At 41.2% G+C, this 15,350-nt stretch overlaps 1 protein-coding gene across 1 annotated transcript in view; it reads left to right on the forward strand.

Annotated features, from left to right (window-relative positions):
• LOC112118062 (DNA polymerase alpha catalytic subunit) overlaps positions 1-15,350 on the forward strand; it is a 349,709-nt gene that overhangs the window by 146,264 nt on the left and 188,095 nt on the right. The window contains exons 27-29 of the mRNA XM_026648867.1: positions 4,575-4,607; positions 8,512-8,604; positions 13,475-13,680. Of these exons, the coding sequence (XP_026504652.1) occupies positions 4,575-4,607; positions 8,512-8,604; positions 13,475-13,680 (332 nt within the window). The remainder of the gene's footprint in view (positions 1-4,574; positions 4,608-8,511; positions 8,605-13,474; positions 13,681-15,350) is intronic.

A 15,350-nucleotide genomic window follows, 5' to 3' on the forward strand; every position in this document is an offset into this window, starting at 1 on the left:
CAAAAAAAAAAAAAAAAAGGCCACCACCCTACCAAATTTCAAGTCTCTGCTGCAAAACCTTTATAATAATGATGTTGGTATATTTATACAGAGAGATTAGTTATCACTAGCCAATGGGGACAAAGGTAGTAATGGTCTTTAGTCGCTGCAAGGAAAACATATGTTAAACATTAGAAAACTATTTTTGAAGTTATACATCAGAACAGTCCAGTTAAGGGACCATCTTTGACCATATTCATAGCTAGACTAAACAATCTTACCAATGGCTAAGGTACACCTCTACTCCGATATAACGCGACCCGATATAACACGAATTCGGATATAACGCGGTAAAGCAGGGCTCCGGGGGGGCGGGGCTGCGCACTCCGATGAATCAAAGCAAGTTCGATATAACGCGGTAAGATTTTTTGGCTCCCAAGGACAATGTTATATCGAGGTAGAGGTGTGTAACAAAATAGTTCCTAGCTTGAAGCACTATTAATGGACTAGAATGAGCTACTATAGATTCCTTCTGACTTGTACCATTCTGTAAGCATTATTTAGAAATGAGAATATCTTTAGCTCCAGTTATTATTTTTAAGAATATATTATTATTATTTAGGTGGGCTAATAGAGAGATTCTGCTGCCAGTGCTGATATTCCACACACGGGTATGCATGTTGCTCCATGTGCCTAAGTTGGAAATATGTAGCAAATAGTGTCCATTGGTTTGACTTGTGCCTGTGCAATTGCTCTCTTTGTGCTCTAAACCGAGGTCATGAAGGGTGGCATGGGCCAGCGCTTCTCTAGTTCCTTCTTTCTGCCGCATGGCCTGAGTTGAAATCTTCTGTGTCTGAAATGATCTTCCTATACTTTCAAAATCTGTAAATATATATTGTCAATATTTTTAATAACCTGAGTCTTAGCTTTTTTTTAGTATTTGTATAGTGTCTCTCGCTTCTCCCTGTTTTGGGGAGCCTCTTCCCATGGAGAAGGTATGCCCAGATTCCTGGGGTTTAAGGACTGTATCTCCTGCCCACGTTTCTTCTCCACCAGCAATAAACACAAGTGCTGCCTTTACTGCCTCTGAGAGGCTCACATCACTGCAGCATTTGTTCCTCCTTTTCTCTCTGAGCCCACTAGAGAAGAGAGCCCCATCTGCAGAAACATCTCCTGGAGAATGCCACGAGACCCCAATTGGATCCAGGCCAGGGAGAACCACCAGTACAAGGACTTCAGACTGAGCAGCACCTCTCTGAGCATGAGCTTCGGAACAGAGATCAAAAACGTTAAGCCAAAGAGTAGGGGACATGGTCATAAGCATAAGGACAGATTCTCATCTAGGTCTGCGTCCAAGGAAAAGGATCCCTCCCCATCTTGGTCCAAGTTGGGTGAGTCCTCATTCGTGAGTCCTAAAGAATTAGTTCTACATAAATCTTCCAACCAAGAAGGGAAGGCACGAAGGAAGAAGGATCTGACTGTACCAGCTCTGATTCCATCTCAGAGACTGGAAGATTGGCACCACTGGCTCCAACTGGGAGTTCCATATCTCACCCAATTGGCCCAGACAGTTTTGTTTTCCTGACCTTCTACAAATGTCAACCCGTCCTCCCATCTGTATCCAACCCTTTCTGTATTTAACTCTTGAGAATGCCGGAATCAGACATACCAACCCTACCTTCTTCACCTCACAGCCTGGTATTTGGATGGGTGTCAGACATAGAAATTGCATGCTCAGAGGCTGTCCTAAGTGGCAGCAGGAAAGTTTTTTTTCCACAAGAAAATCCTTTCTAGCTCATTGGAGGAGTTTCTCTGCCTGGAACTGTCAGCAGGAACAGTTATCTCCAGAGTCAGCAGGCATTCCTGTTGTTTTAGGCTTTCTCCTGTTCCACAAGACGTCAGGACTTTTTGCTTGCTGTGGATCCACTTGTCAGCAATCAATGCCTTCCATCCTCTCACAGAAGGCGACTCTGTCTTTATTCACGTGACAACAACTAACTTGCTGAAGTAGTTATACTGGACATTTGTGAGGCAACTACCTCGAGCTCTATCCTTGCCTTTAAGAAGCATTATACCTTACTCCAGGCCTCTTCTGCAGTTGCAGCTGTGGGGACAGCAGTATTACAGACATTCATACCAACTGCATCCTTGCACTCATCCTCCTGTTCAAATACTTCTTACCAGTCACCCACATGTGGAATCCACATAGTGATCAGAACTCAAAGAAGAAAGGCAGATTACTTACCTGTAATTGGAGGTTCTTTGAGATGTGTGGTCCCTATCTGTATTCCACTACCCACCGTCCTTCCCCTCTGCTTTAGATCTTGTCTGATTTGTGGGAACAGGAGGAACTTGAGAAGCATTGGCCGATGCCCTCAGTTCAGAGCATTAGGGGAGCAACTGTGCAGGTAAGGACCAACAGACACTGTTTGCTACAAATCTCCGGACTCAGATGTGTGGCACACATGGGCACCCATGTATGAAATACATATAGGGACCACGCATCTTGAAGAACCTCCAGTTACATGCAAGTAAGCGCCATTTAATGCTAGGTGAGCCAAGGATTTGTGTTCTTACTATGAGTATTAGGGTGGCTATATTTATTACCAGAAGAGACAAATAGTTTGCTTCAGGTGCTAAAGGAGCACTCAAGGACGATAAGGCCATTGTGGAGAAACTAAATGAATTCTTTGCATCGGTCTTCATAGCTGAGGATGTGAGGGAGATTCCCAAAATTGAGCCATTCTTTTTAGGTGACAGATCTGAGGAACTGTCCCACATTGTGTTATCATTAGGGGAGGTTTTGGAACAAATTGATAAATTAAACATCAATAAGTCACCAGGACCAGATGGTATTCACCCAAGAGTTCTGAAGGAACTCAAATGTGAAATTACAGAACTACTAACTGTAGTCTGTAACCTATCATTTAAATTAACTTTTGTACCAAATGACTGTAGGATAGCTAATGTGACGCCAATTTTTAAAAGAGGCTCAAGGAGTGATTCCGGCAATTACAGGCCTGACTTCAGTACTGGGCAAACTGGTTGAAACTATAATAATGAACAATATTGTCAGACATATAGACAAACATGATTTGTTGAGGAAGAGTCAACATGGTTTTAGTAAAGGAAAATCATGCCTTCCCAATCGACTAGAATTGTGAGACGGGGTCAACAAGCATGTGGACTAAGGGGTTCCAGTGGATATAGTGTACTTAGATTTTCAGAAAGCTTTTGACAAGGTTCCTCACCAAAGGCTCTTACGCAAAGTAAGCTGCCATGGGATCAGAGGAAAGGTGCTCTCATGGATTGGTAACCGGTTAAAAGATAGGAAACAAAGGGTAGGAATAAATGGTCAGTTTTCAGAATGGAGAGGGGTAAATAGTGATGTCCCCCAGGGGTCTGTTCTGGGACCAGTCCTATTCAACATATTCGTAAATGATCTGGAAAAAGGGGTAAACAGTGAGGTGGCAAAATTTACAGATGATACAAAATTACTAAAGATAGTTAAGAGCCAGGCAGACTGCAAAGAGCTACAAAAGGATCTCTCAAAACTGGGTGACTGGGCAACAAAATGGCAGATGAAATTGAATGTTGATAAATGCAAAGTAATGCACATTGGAAAGCATAATCCCAACTATAAATATAAAATGATGGGGTCTAAATTAGCTGTAACCATTCAAGAAAAAGATCTTGGAGTCATTGTGGATAGTTCTCTGAAAACATTCACTCAATGTGCAGCGGCAGTCAAAAAAGCGAACAGAATGCTGGGAATAATTAAGAAAGGGATCTATAATAAGACAGAAAATATCATGTTGCCTCTCTATAAATCCATGGTATGCCCACATCTTGAATACTGTGTGCAGATGTAATCGTCCCATCTCAAAAAAGATATATTGGAATTGGAAAAGGTTCAGAAAAGGGCAACAAAAATGATTATGGGTATGGAACGGCTTCTGTCTGAGGATAGATTAATAAGACTGGGACTTTTCACCTTGGAAAAGAGACGGCTAAGGGGAGATATAATTGAGGTCTATAAAATCATGACCGGTGTAGAGAAAGTAGATAAGGAAGTGTTGTTTACTATTCTCATAACACAAGAACTAGGGGTCACCAAATGAAATTAATAGGCAGCAGGTTTAAAACAAATAAAAGGAAGTATTTCTTCACACGATGCACAGTCAACCTGTGGAACTCCTTGCCAGAGGATGCTGTGAAGGCCAAGACCATAACAGGGTTCAAAAAAGAACTAGATCAATTCATGGAGGATAGGTCCATCAATGGCTATTAGTCAGGATGGGCAGGAATGGTGTCCCTAGCCTCTGTTTTCCAGAAGCTGGGAATGAGCGACAGGGGATGGATCACTTGATGATTACCTGTTCTGTTCATTCCCTCTGGGGCACCTGGCACTGGCCACTGTCAGAAAACAGGATACTGGGCTAGATGGACCTTTGGTCTGACCTAGTAGGGCCGTTCTTTTATTCATGTTTTGAAAGCCACAAACATTTGGAATTAACTATGTGATGGATATTCTCATATGTTAACTTGTAATTATATCATACATTAATCTTTGATAATATTTTTTTTCATTTCAGATTTTGATGCACACTAAGGAGATGGTGCAGAAGGTAATGCTGAACATTTTCATTATACAACAACCCTTAAATAGCACACCCAGTGAAATGTTTTATTCTAAGAAAATTGTAACCCAAACAAACTTGAAATCACTTCTTGGGATGCCTAGTTTACAAATGTAATCCTTCCTAATGGATTATAGCTTTTTTCCTTCTCTTAACACCGATGTGATCTAGCCCCTGCTTGAAGCTTGTGTGAGAGTGTTTCAAGCAAATTAGCAACAGTGCTAATTAGAGTTTACTCAGAGGCCTATTACGCTCTGTGTTCTAGTGTTTTACTAGGAATTTTTTTTGGCTCCCTTTTTATTCTATTATATGGTGATTATATACTATTTGGAGTTTAATATAGATTTGTTTAACTGCACTGACCTCTCCCACCATTAAAGACATCTGGTCTTCGTTTGTCAAGGTGATAGGATCCCACTGGATTTATTGCTAATCCTGAATATCTGGGTAGCAATAATGGTGACAGTTGCCTTCTTTCACCTCTACCTTGCTAGGAAATTATGCCTGTCTTCTGTTCTTGTGAGTTTTGACCTGGATATAATTCAATGTGGTGTTATGATAGCTTTTTCTGCTAAGAAGGCAGACTAAAGTGCTCTGCACAAGAAGGAGTTTCTGTGTTCATCTCCAGATACAGTAGTTCAGTCTGGAGATGGAAAACACATGGAACACTGTGGTTATTTCTTTATCCAAAAGGAAAAATACATTCTCTTTCAAGGCTTCTGGCCAATGTAAGGACTAAACAAAAGAGGAAGACTGAGTCAAAGCCTAACTCTTTTCAGAGCACATTGAAAGAGTTGTTTTTTGGCAAAAGCCTTCTTAAAAAAATATTGAAGTGGCGGAGAGAGAAGACTTGTAAGCCAAATGCTGAATCTGGAAGAGGTGAAGGAAGAGCAGAGTCCACTGTGGATAACTTTGTAGTGCTCTTAATTACTGTATCTATCAGTCAAATATGACTGTGATGGGTTCCCTTGAAATTTGTCAGACAAGTGATGTTTCTTTTATATGATGTGGGTACTTTGCAGTAGTGTTGTGATGGTCGCAAATGGATCTTCAGGCTATCATGTTACTCTTCAAAGATGTTGGCTATAAGCAAACATACCTTGTCTTGAATAGTCTGAATGTGTCTGTCAGTCTGATGGTCTTTTCTCTCTTCCCTCTCAGCCAGCCAAAATGACAGATGATAACAATAGGGGTGGAACTCTTAAGACCAGAATTGTTCATTTATTTTCTTCCACTTCTTATTTACAATATTCTATACCGCATATGGTGTTGAAAAATATACTAACTGGCAAAACGTACAACTGAAAAGTCTGCCTGATTTTTCTTCTTTTAGCGTTTACTTAGTTGTCTCATGCTTGATTCCCCCCCCCTTGAATACGCACACGTATACACGTATATTTACATATATACATTTTAATGAAACCTAAACTTTTAAATAAAATCCTGCTTTGCATTATTTGTATAGTTTACTGTTAAACTAATAATGAGTCGTGTAAACATTTTGCTCAAATTTTGAAAATGCGACAGAATGCAATATAGAATCATAGAATTGTAGACTGTTGGGGATCTTAAGAGGTCATCTAGTCCATTCCTCCCGCACTCATGGCAGGACTAGTATTATCTAGACCATCCCTGGCAGGTGTTTGTCTAACCTGCTCTTAAAAATCTCCAATGATGTAGCATCCACAACCTCCCTGGGCAATTTATTCCAGTGCTTAACAGCCCTGACAGGAAGTTTTTCCTAATGTTCAACCTAACCCTCCCTTGCTGCAATTTAAGCCCATTGCTTCTTGTCCTATCCTCAGAGGTTAACGAGAACAATTTTTCTTTCTCCTCCTTGTAACCACTTTTTATGTACTTGAAAACTATTGTCACTTCCCCTCTTAGTCTTCTCATCTCCAGACTAAACAACCCCATTTTTTTTTCACTCTTCCCCCATAGGTCATGTTTTCTAGACCTTTAATCATTTTTGTTGCTCTTCTCTGGACTTTCTCCAATTTGTTCACATCTTTCTTAAAACGTGGCGCCCAGAACTAGACACAATACCCAATTGAGGCCTTATCAGCACAGTGTAGAGTGGAGAATTACTTCTCGTGTCTTGCTTACAACACTCATGCTAATACATTCCAGAATGATGTTTGCTTTTTTAGCAACAGTATTACACTGTTGGCTCATATTTAGCTTGTGATCCACCATGACCCCCAGATCCCTTTCCTCTGTACTCTTTCCTAGGCAGTCATTTCCCATTTTGTATGTGTGCAACTGCTTGTTCCTTCCTAAGGGACTTTGCATTTCTTCTTATTGAATTTCATCCTATTTACTTGAGACCATTTCTCCAGATCATTTTGAATTTTAATCCTATCCTCGAAAGCACTTGGAACCCCTCCCAGCTTGGTATCGTCCGCAAACTTTATAAGTCTACTCTCTGCCATTATCTAAATCATTGATGAAGATACTGAACAGAACCAGACTGAGAACTGATCCCTACAGGACCCCATTTGATATGCCCTTGCAGCTTGACTGTGAACCACTGATAACTACTCTCTGGGAACGGTTTTCCAAACAGTTATGCACCCACCTTATAGTAGCACCATCTAGATTGTATTTACCTAGTTTGTTTATGAGAAGATTATGTGAGACAGTATCAAAAGCCTTACTAAAGTCAAGATAGACCAGATCTAATGCTTCCCCCCATCCACAAGGCTTGTTACCCTGTCAAAGAAAGCTATTAGGTTGGTTTGACATGATTTGTTCTTGACTATCTATGCTGACTGTTAGTTACTAAAGTACTGAAGTTATTGGTCTGTAATTCCCTGGGTTGTCTTTATTTCCCTTTTACTAGGTTGGGACTATATTTGCCCTTTTCCAGTTCTCTAGAATCTCTCCCATCTTCTGACTTTTTGAAGATAATTGCTAATGGCTCAGATATGTCTTCAGTCAACTAGTATTCTAGGATGGATTTCATCAGACCCTGGTGACTTGAAGACATGAGTAATGGGCCTACTCTGTCCTTGGTCTTCCTCTTGCTTCTAATATATTTGTAGAATGTTTTCTTTTTGCTCTTTGTCTCTAGCTAGTTTAATCTCGTTTTGTGCCTTGGCCTTTCTAATTTTGTCCCTACATGCTTGTATTTGTTTATATTCATCCTTTGTAATTTGACCTAGTTTCCACTTTTTGTAGCCCTTTTTTGAGTTTCAGATCACTGACGGTGTCCTGGATAAGCCAGCATGGTCTTTTGTCTTACTTCCTATATTTCCTATGCAGTGGGATAGTTTGCTCTTGTGCCTTTAATAATGTCTCTTTGAAAAACTGCAAACTCTCTTGAACTGTTTTTTCCCTTTGACTTGCTTCCCATGGGATCTTATCTACTAAACCCCTGAGTTTGTGAAAGTCTTCCTTCCTGAAATCCGTTATCTTTATTGTGCTGTTTTCCCTCCTACCATCTCTAAGAATCATGAACTCTGCCATTTCATGATCACTAAGCTGCCTTCCACTTTCAAATTCTGAATCAGTTCCTTCCTATTTGTCAAAATCAAATCTAGAACAGCCTCTCCCTTAGTAGCTTTCTCCAACTTCTGAAATAAAAATTGTCTCCAATACATTCCAAGAACTTGTTGGATAGTCTGCGCCCTGCTGTGTTATTTTCCCAACAGATATCTGGGTAGTTGAAGTCCCCCATCACCACCAAGTCCTGTGCTTTGGATGATTTTGTTAGTTGTTTATAAAAAGACTCATCCACCTCTTTTTTCCTGGTTAGATGGTCTGTAGTAGATCCCTACCACTATCCTTGTTTTTTTTAATCCCTTGTATCCTTACCCAGAGACTAGATAAGGTACGGTAAGAGAGAGGTTGTTTTGTAATTCTTTTGTTTAAAGCTGCTTGTTTTATTTAGATGAACCTTGAAGTGATTTATGGAGATACAGATTCCATTATGATAAATACAAATAGCACAAACCTGGAGGAGGTTTTCAAGCTGGGGAACAAGGTAAGGGAATTTTGAAGGAAAAAAATATTTCTCATAGACTTCATACATGGGTGTTACAAGAATATGTGTGAGAGAGAGACACCACACACAAATTTAGTGAAAAAAGGTTTGGGTGTCCTAAATGTGTCATCGGTTGGAATGTATACAAATGCAAGACAAAAATATAGGAGACCAGTTTCAGAATACGAAGGGTTTGTGCATTGCTAATGATGAAAGAAAGGGTAGATGGGTTTCCTAAACACACACATTTTCAAGAGGTGATTTGAAGAAAGAGGGGAGGGGGATTCTAAGGAGGTGAGAATGAGGAGACTGGTGCAGAAGGAGCCATGATAGAAAGGGAGCAAAGGAAGAAATAAGGTGAAAGGACTGGCATCTGTGTAGGAAGTGGAAAAGGATACAAAGAAAGTTGAGAGAAGAACTGTAGGAGGAGGCAGGATAATATAGAGCTTTGCAGTTGAGGGTGAGAATCTTGAATTTTATGAGGAGCTGATGCAGGGCAGAAAGTTAACAGTATGAAGCGAAGTTGTGGCACATTCTTTGGCTTGGCATGGCATTTTGAACACACTTAAATGTTTTTTAGAAATTAATTTTCTATATATTCTTGGTTGCTGTGTTACATGGGATGAAAGAAAATATACTACTCTCTTAAGACTGTTTGGAAATTTAAAGTTAGGATTGAAGCTCTGTGCTGCATATGGTCTAGTTGTGTCATTATATGGCAGCGGATATTACCTCAGTTCAATAGAGCAATCCTGATTTAGGAAAGTACTTATGATCTATTGATATCAATGGGACATAAGAACACTGTTAAAATTAAGCATTGTTTGTTCTGAATATGTGGTAATTATTTTTCTGCAACCCAGCATCTCCCACTGTTCTGGACGTGTGGGCTGCTCTTCTCTTTCTATAACTCACGGAGGTGGATCAGCATTTTGGCACCACACAGTCTGGCTATATTACCACTGCTCCTACTTGCTGCCAGATTCTTTGCCTCCACAGCAGCAGACGGAGGTGATTTCTTTTGCTCCTGCCCTTCCTCCTCCTATTTTAACTTTTCTGCCAGTTTTTTTGGGCAGTGGGGAGCAGTATTCTCCCTCCTCGGCATTCCTCCTCCTCCCTGGGTTGGTTACCCCTTTGGGGATTAAACTTCCCTGAGCTTCCACGGCAGCATGTCCCTGTCGGCTCCTCTGCCGGGTCAAATCCAAGCATTGTTCTCTATGTGAGGCAGCTTTCCTAGGCTTGATAGATGGTGAGTTGTGCCCAGCCTGGACTCAGCCTTCTGTCCCTGACTTCGTTAGGTCCCAGGGCTGAGAGTTGGACAGGCAGGTGGGGTCACCGTACTACTGAGGCAGCCGTGACTCTGATGGGGGGGCGGGAATGGAGCAGGAACCCCAGTGCAGAGCAGAGAGAGCCTCCAAAAGTGAGGGGGTGTAAGTCCCAGGAGGCGTCTGCAGAACAAATTGGGGAGGCTTGAGGTGGTCACAAATTCTCTTCCTCCTCCCCGCCCCCGCCAATCTTAAAATGGTTCCCAAGGAGAAAAGAAGCAGGGCTTCTAATCCGCTCCACCTCCCAAAGCTGACCAGGAGAGTTCCAACAACAAATTTCCCCTCCCATCTTGGGGACTGGGACCCAGTGGGGAGGATTCTGAGACAGACCTCTTGAGAGGGCCCCTGGTCCTAAGGCAAGTGGCAAAAGGCCTCCCCAAAGCTGCAGCAGAGCTTCTACTCCTCCAGTAGAAAGGTGAGTTATCTGGCTCTGAAACCTGACAGGCTCCTGTCAGTAAGCCTCAGAGCAGATTGCTCCCTTCAATATCCTCCCTTGAGGCTGCAATACCGCTTCACTTCTCCTTCAAGGAAGTGATTAAGGATAAATGGAACAAGACTGATCAGGGCAGCATATTAACAAGAGTGGCCTCAGGCTCTATAACATTCAAGAATCAAAGGGCTCTATTGTTGAGATACTGAAGGTTGACGCCACTGTAGCGTTCCTTGCCAGGGATATGGTTATTCCCTCAGAAGGGGAGTTCTACCCAAAAGAACCCACGGATAGAAAGATAGAAAGTGTAGACGCGATAAATCGATCCCCGATCGCTCTCCTGTCGACTGCTGAACTCCAGCTCGGCAAGAGGCGGAAGCAAAGTCGACGGGGGAGCGGCGGCCGTCGATCCCGTGCCGCGAGGACGCGAAGTAAGTGATTCTAAGTCGATCGAAGATGCGTTGACTTCAGCTACGCTCTTCTCGTAGCTGAAGTTGCGTATCTTAGATCGATTTCCCCCCCCCCCCCCCACATGCCCCCAGTGTAGACCAGGCCTTATAGCATAGTTGGCCTCAGGACCTACTTGTGTATCTACCATTTCCAGTATTGGGAAAGGCAGTCCAGAAAATAAAATGAGAACAGGCAATGGTAATTCTGATAACTCATTGTTGGCCAAGGAGACCTGTGTTCTCAAACCTGATAAAGCTGAAACTGGAGCACCCATTCCTGCTTCTGTGAACATCCTTTTGAAGGTTCTCTTCTTCATCCTGACTGAAGTGGCTTCAACTAAAAGCCTAGCTATTGAGAGGGAAACACTAGAAAGCTCAGTCTGTCCTCCATAGTCAGTAAGATATTGCTTTCATCTAGGAGAGGATAGATACTAAAAGCGTACTCCTGTATCTGATCCGGATTCAACATCTGGTGCCAAGAGCACAATGCAAATCCCAGAAAACAGCCATTCTGTACATCCTTCAAGAAGTCCTAGACAGGCCTTCAGCCCGGTATCATTATGTTTCAGGTTTCTGTCTTTAGTACGGTGCTATTTGCAGGATCCTCCTGGGCAGACAATCCACAGGTAGACAGATTCCTACAAGCATTCTGGTTAGCCAGATTGGTGGGCAGGCCACTCTTCCCGAAATGGGACCTTCATAATCCTCTCTATATATGTTCACTGTTCATTACTTTCCAGATGTCAAGAGTTGTGGGACATGCTGGGCTGCAGAATGGAAAATTTCTTAGCAATGATTTCCTTTCTGCAGCACTGTCTCTCACAATTCTATCCACCTTGGATGGCTTATGAGTCAAGGCTCAGCTATTAAGTGAAGTCGTTGCCATATGACTGTCTTCCTTGGTCTGATGTCCACAGATACTTTATCATCTCTGGAATATGTGTCAATGATGTGCAAGTTTTACAGTTTAGGAATAATTCATCTGGCAGCAGGTGGAACCAGAAGGGGCATGGGAGACTGTGCAGCATCAAAATTCTGATCTACCTCTGTGAGCCTCAGAGAGAAGAGAGCAGCGTGGATATCCAGAATGGTGGGAAATGCTGATAGCAGAAAGAAAATTATCAACCACAATTTTCTGTGCCTTAATATAAGCCAACATGCCATACAAATACCTACAATCAGTGTAAGGTTATCTAGTCCATCTCTCATCCAATGTAGCATCGTATATTTACTAGTCTCGTTCTAAGTGTGCCTAGCTTCAGCCACTTCCCAGAAGAGATTACACTGGTTAATAGAGCTCATTATCGGGAAAATTTCCTTGCTTTTCAGCATACACTTTTCCTTTCTTAATTTCATTCTGTTACTACTTACACGCTGTTTAATTCTTCGTCATGTCGGTTATCAAGTTTTTTGAAGTCCAATGGAAATTGTTAGTTAAAGTCCAATCTCAAGATATTTAAAACTAGACTGGAAAACTATGAAAGAAATTCTAGGAATAATCCTACCTTGGCATGGGTGTGGCTGAGGTGACCAAATAGCTCCTGTCCATATCTAACTTCTGTGAGACTGAACAAGGAGAGAGGAGTTTCCACTCAGTGGGAGAAGGGGGAAGAATCAAGACATCAGTAAATGAAAATTAAGGGGGTATGGGAAGCAGTCAGAACAGGTTTTGGGGGAGTGAATGATGCAAAGATGCATTGTGAAAGAAGTGAAAAGAGAAATGATGTGAGGAAAGAAGGGAAGCTCCTGACCAGCCAGCATGGGAACCAGGACCCAAGCTTGTTTTCTAAGCTAAACACATTTGTGTGTTCCTAGATTTTATTTTTTTCCTTTGAAGGGGCGATGAGAGAAAAGAGGGAAATTTCATCTTTTGCCCAACAGAAAGATAGCAACCCAAGCCTTACCTCACACTTCTGTAGTCAAGTGAGATGGGTGCCAGTTCTAGAAACTACGCACAAAGGGGGAGGGTGGGAGATAGGAAAAAGGGGAGTATTTCATCTTTTCCCAGAAGAGTTCAGGTTATTCTGTGAAAGCCAGCACCCAGTATATTTTATTTATTATTTATTTAGAAAAGCAACATACACAAAAACAACCAAGCATGGGCTGCTCACTCAGTTCCTCCCCAATATTCACAAACAATATTTATTTTGACACCATCCTGCTTGTCCAGGAATGCAGCTATAGCACAGTAGCCACCATCTACCTGGAATTGGACTTTTTATATCTGCTTCTAGTCATTAGGTTCATCTGCTCCTGTTTCCGTCCCCAGGCTTCCTCTAAGCTCTGCTCCTCTGGGTTCAAAGTTCTCTCTGCTCAGGCAGACATTGCCTGTTTTTGAGTTAGAAACTGGGCTGAGGTGGAACCATAACTATGAGAGGACCCTTTTTAGAATCCTGAAAGGTCTGTACTGCTCATCACACCGAATTGTAAACCCCTGAAAAACATGCTCCATGCTGGAAATAATGTCATAACCTTAACTGTAATGGTAGTTAATAAGTACTACTATACTGAAGACATCTGTCCAATCTATAAAATTATGTCTATATAAGCACACAACATAGAGTATGACTGCTATGCAACTTCAGCCTGATGCATATATTGTTAAAAGTAATGTGTGTTCATAATTACTGAGATGTTGCATTTGGTTTAATGATAATGTATCACAGATTAAAAGTGAAGTGAACAAGCTGTACAAATTGTTGGAGATTGATATTGATGGGGTCTTCAAGTCCCTGCTACTGTTAAAGAAAAAGAAATATGCTGCTCTGACAGTGGAGCCAACAGGAGATGGGAAATATGTTACCAAACAGGAATTGAAAGGATTGGACATAGTCCGAAGAGACTGGTGTGACCTTGCAAAAGAAACTGGAAAGTGAGTTTTGCTTTTAATATTGACTATTTTCATCTTATGCTGTACGACTCTTGAAAAATACACAATCTTCATTAACGTGTGAGCTGCTAGATGTTGCTAATGCCTCTCTCACAGGAAAAATGTTGCTACTGTTTATAGCCAAGTGTTCAGGTTCTAAGTGATTGCCATATGTGAGGTGAGGAAGGAATTTTTCCTTAAGTCAGATTGGCAGTGCCAGTGACCTTGGGTTTTTTTTATCTTCTTCTGCAGCATGGGGTGCAGGTCACTTGCTGGGGTTACCTGGGTATATCTCAATCAGTTCCCTGCCATTGCAGTGGCCTTGGGCATTGGTGCACTTTGGTCCCTTCTATTCTCCTCTTGTGACCCATAATGCTATTCTCTTCTGAAGGCCGTCACCTAATTTCAGTTGTTGGGTTTGGTGTGCAGGCGCTGGGCAGTGTTGGTGGCCTGTGGTATATAGGAGGTCAGACTAGATCATCTGGTGGCCCATTCAGGTCTTTAAACTCTGACTCTAACTCCTGTATTAAGTACAGAAAGTGCTTTAACTAATTTTTAAAAGGACTCAGAACAGCCTATCAAAATATTGAAAGATTTTAAGCCAGTAACAGATTATATGTGTTTACTTAAAAAGCTCTATTTTTACTGTCTGTTGGTCTCACTTTCTTGTAAATCTTAAATTTGCATTTCCTCTGAAGCAATTGGATATATAGTACAATAAACCTGAATTCAGGAATTGTGAGAAATGTATGTCTACTCACATGTTTTATCATTGATTTGGGTTCTTAGGTTGAGAATTTTGAAGGGGTAGGGAGTTTGATACTACACCTTAGCAAATTACAGCTTTAAAGAGTTGTTAATAAATGTTAAGCTTGCAGAAGCACTCAAAATGGAAGATGTGGTCACTGTCCTGAAGAGCCCTTTTGTCATTTATTTAGATCCTTTTATTTGTAAAAGAAGATGGTATGTGGTATCAATGATTATTTGATTTATTGGCATTTACTATGTGCAGCATTATATGGAGCCTCTCTTGCACTCAACTTTTACAGAGATTATACAATTAGTACTAAAGAGAGAATACTTTTGATTGGGCAGAGAGGTGGTCATCTTATGGCTGAATCAATGTGTATTGCATACAGCCTCTTGGAAAATATTAGTATTAAATAAATTATGGCTCCAAATGTACCCAGAAATTGATGCCTCTTTATCTGTAAATATACACTACACACTTGCTTACTATTCTTAACTGTTGTTTTCTAAGAAAAGATGCATCATAATAGAAACAAATTTCCCCAAGTTAGGAATGTATTAGTAATTAAAGCTATACAAATGTTTGTCAGTGTTCTTCAGTGACTAAGTACTGCAGCTGGCAGACCCTCTGTATACATTTTTCCAGAAATAGGCAGGAAGTTAGTGAGCAGATTTCATATTCAAATTTTCTCTCATTTTGGATACCTGTTGTGGATTAGTAAATGTCAAAACACCACTTGAGTGGGTGAGGGGGACATTAGAAATGCATTGGGTCCATCATTTAAAGTAGTTTCAAGATTAAATAATTGAAATTTGAAGTATCCTAATAAAATAATTAAAGCATGTGAGAGATCATGGGAAAAGTGTTAATAATTTTGAGGTAAACTTTGTCCTCAGTTTGCTTGTAGTTTTTAGAGGTAACA

The sequence above is a fragment of the Terrapene carolina genome, unplaced genomic scaffold (genome assembly GCF_002925995.2).
Source record: "Terrapene carolina triunguis isolate 2854851 unplaced genomic scaffold, T_m_triunguis-2.0 Scaffold22, whole genome shotgun sequence".
NCBI lineage: Eukaryota > Metazoa > Chordata > Testudines > Emydidae > Terrapene > Terrapene triunguis.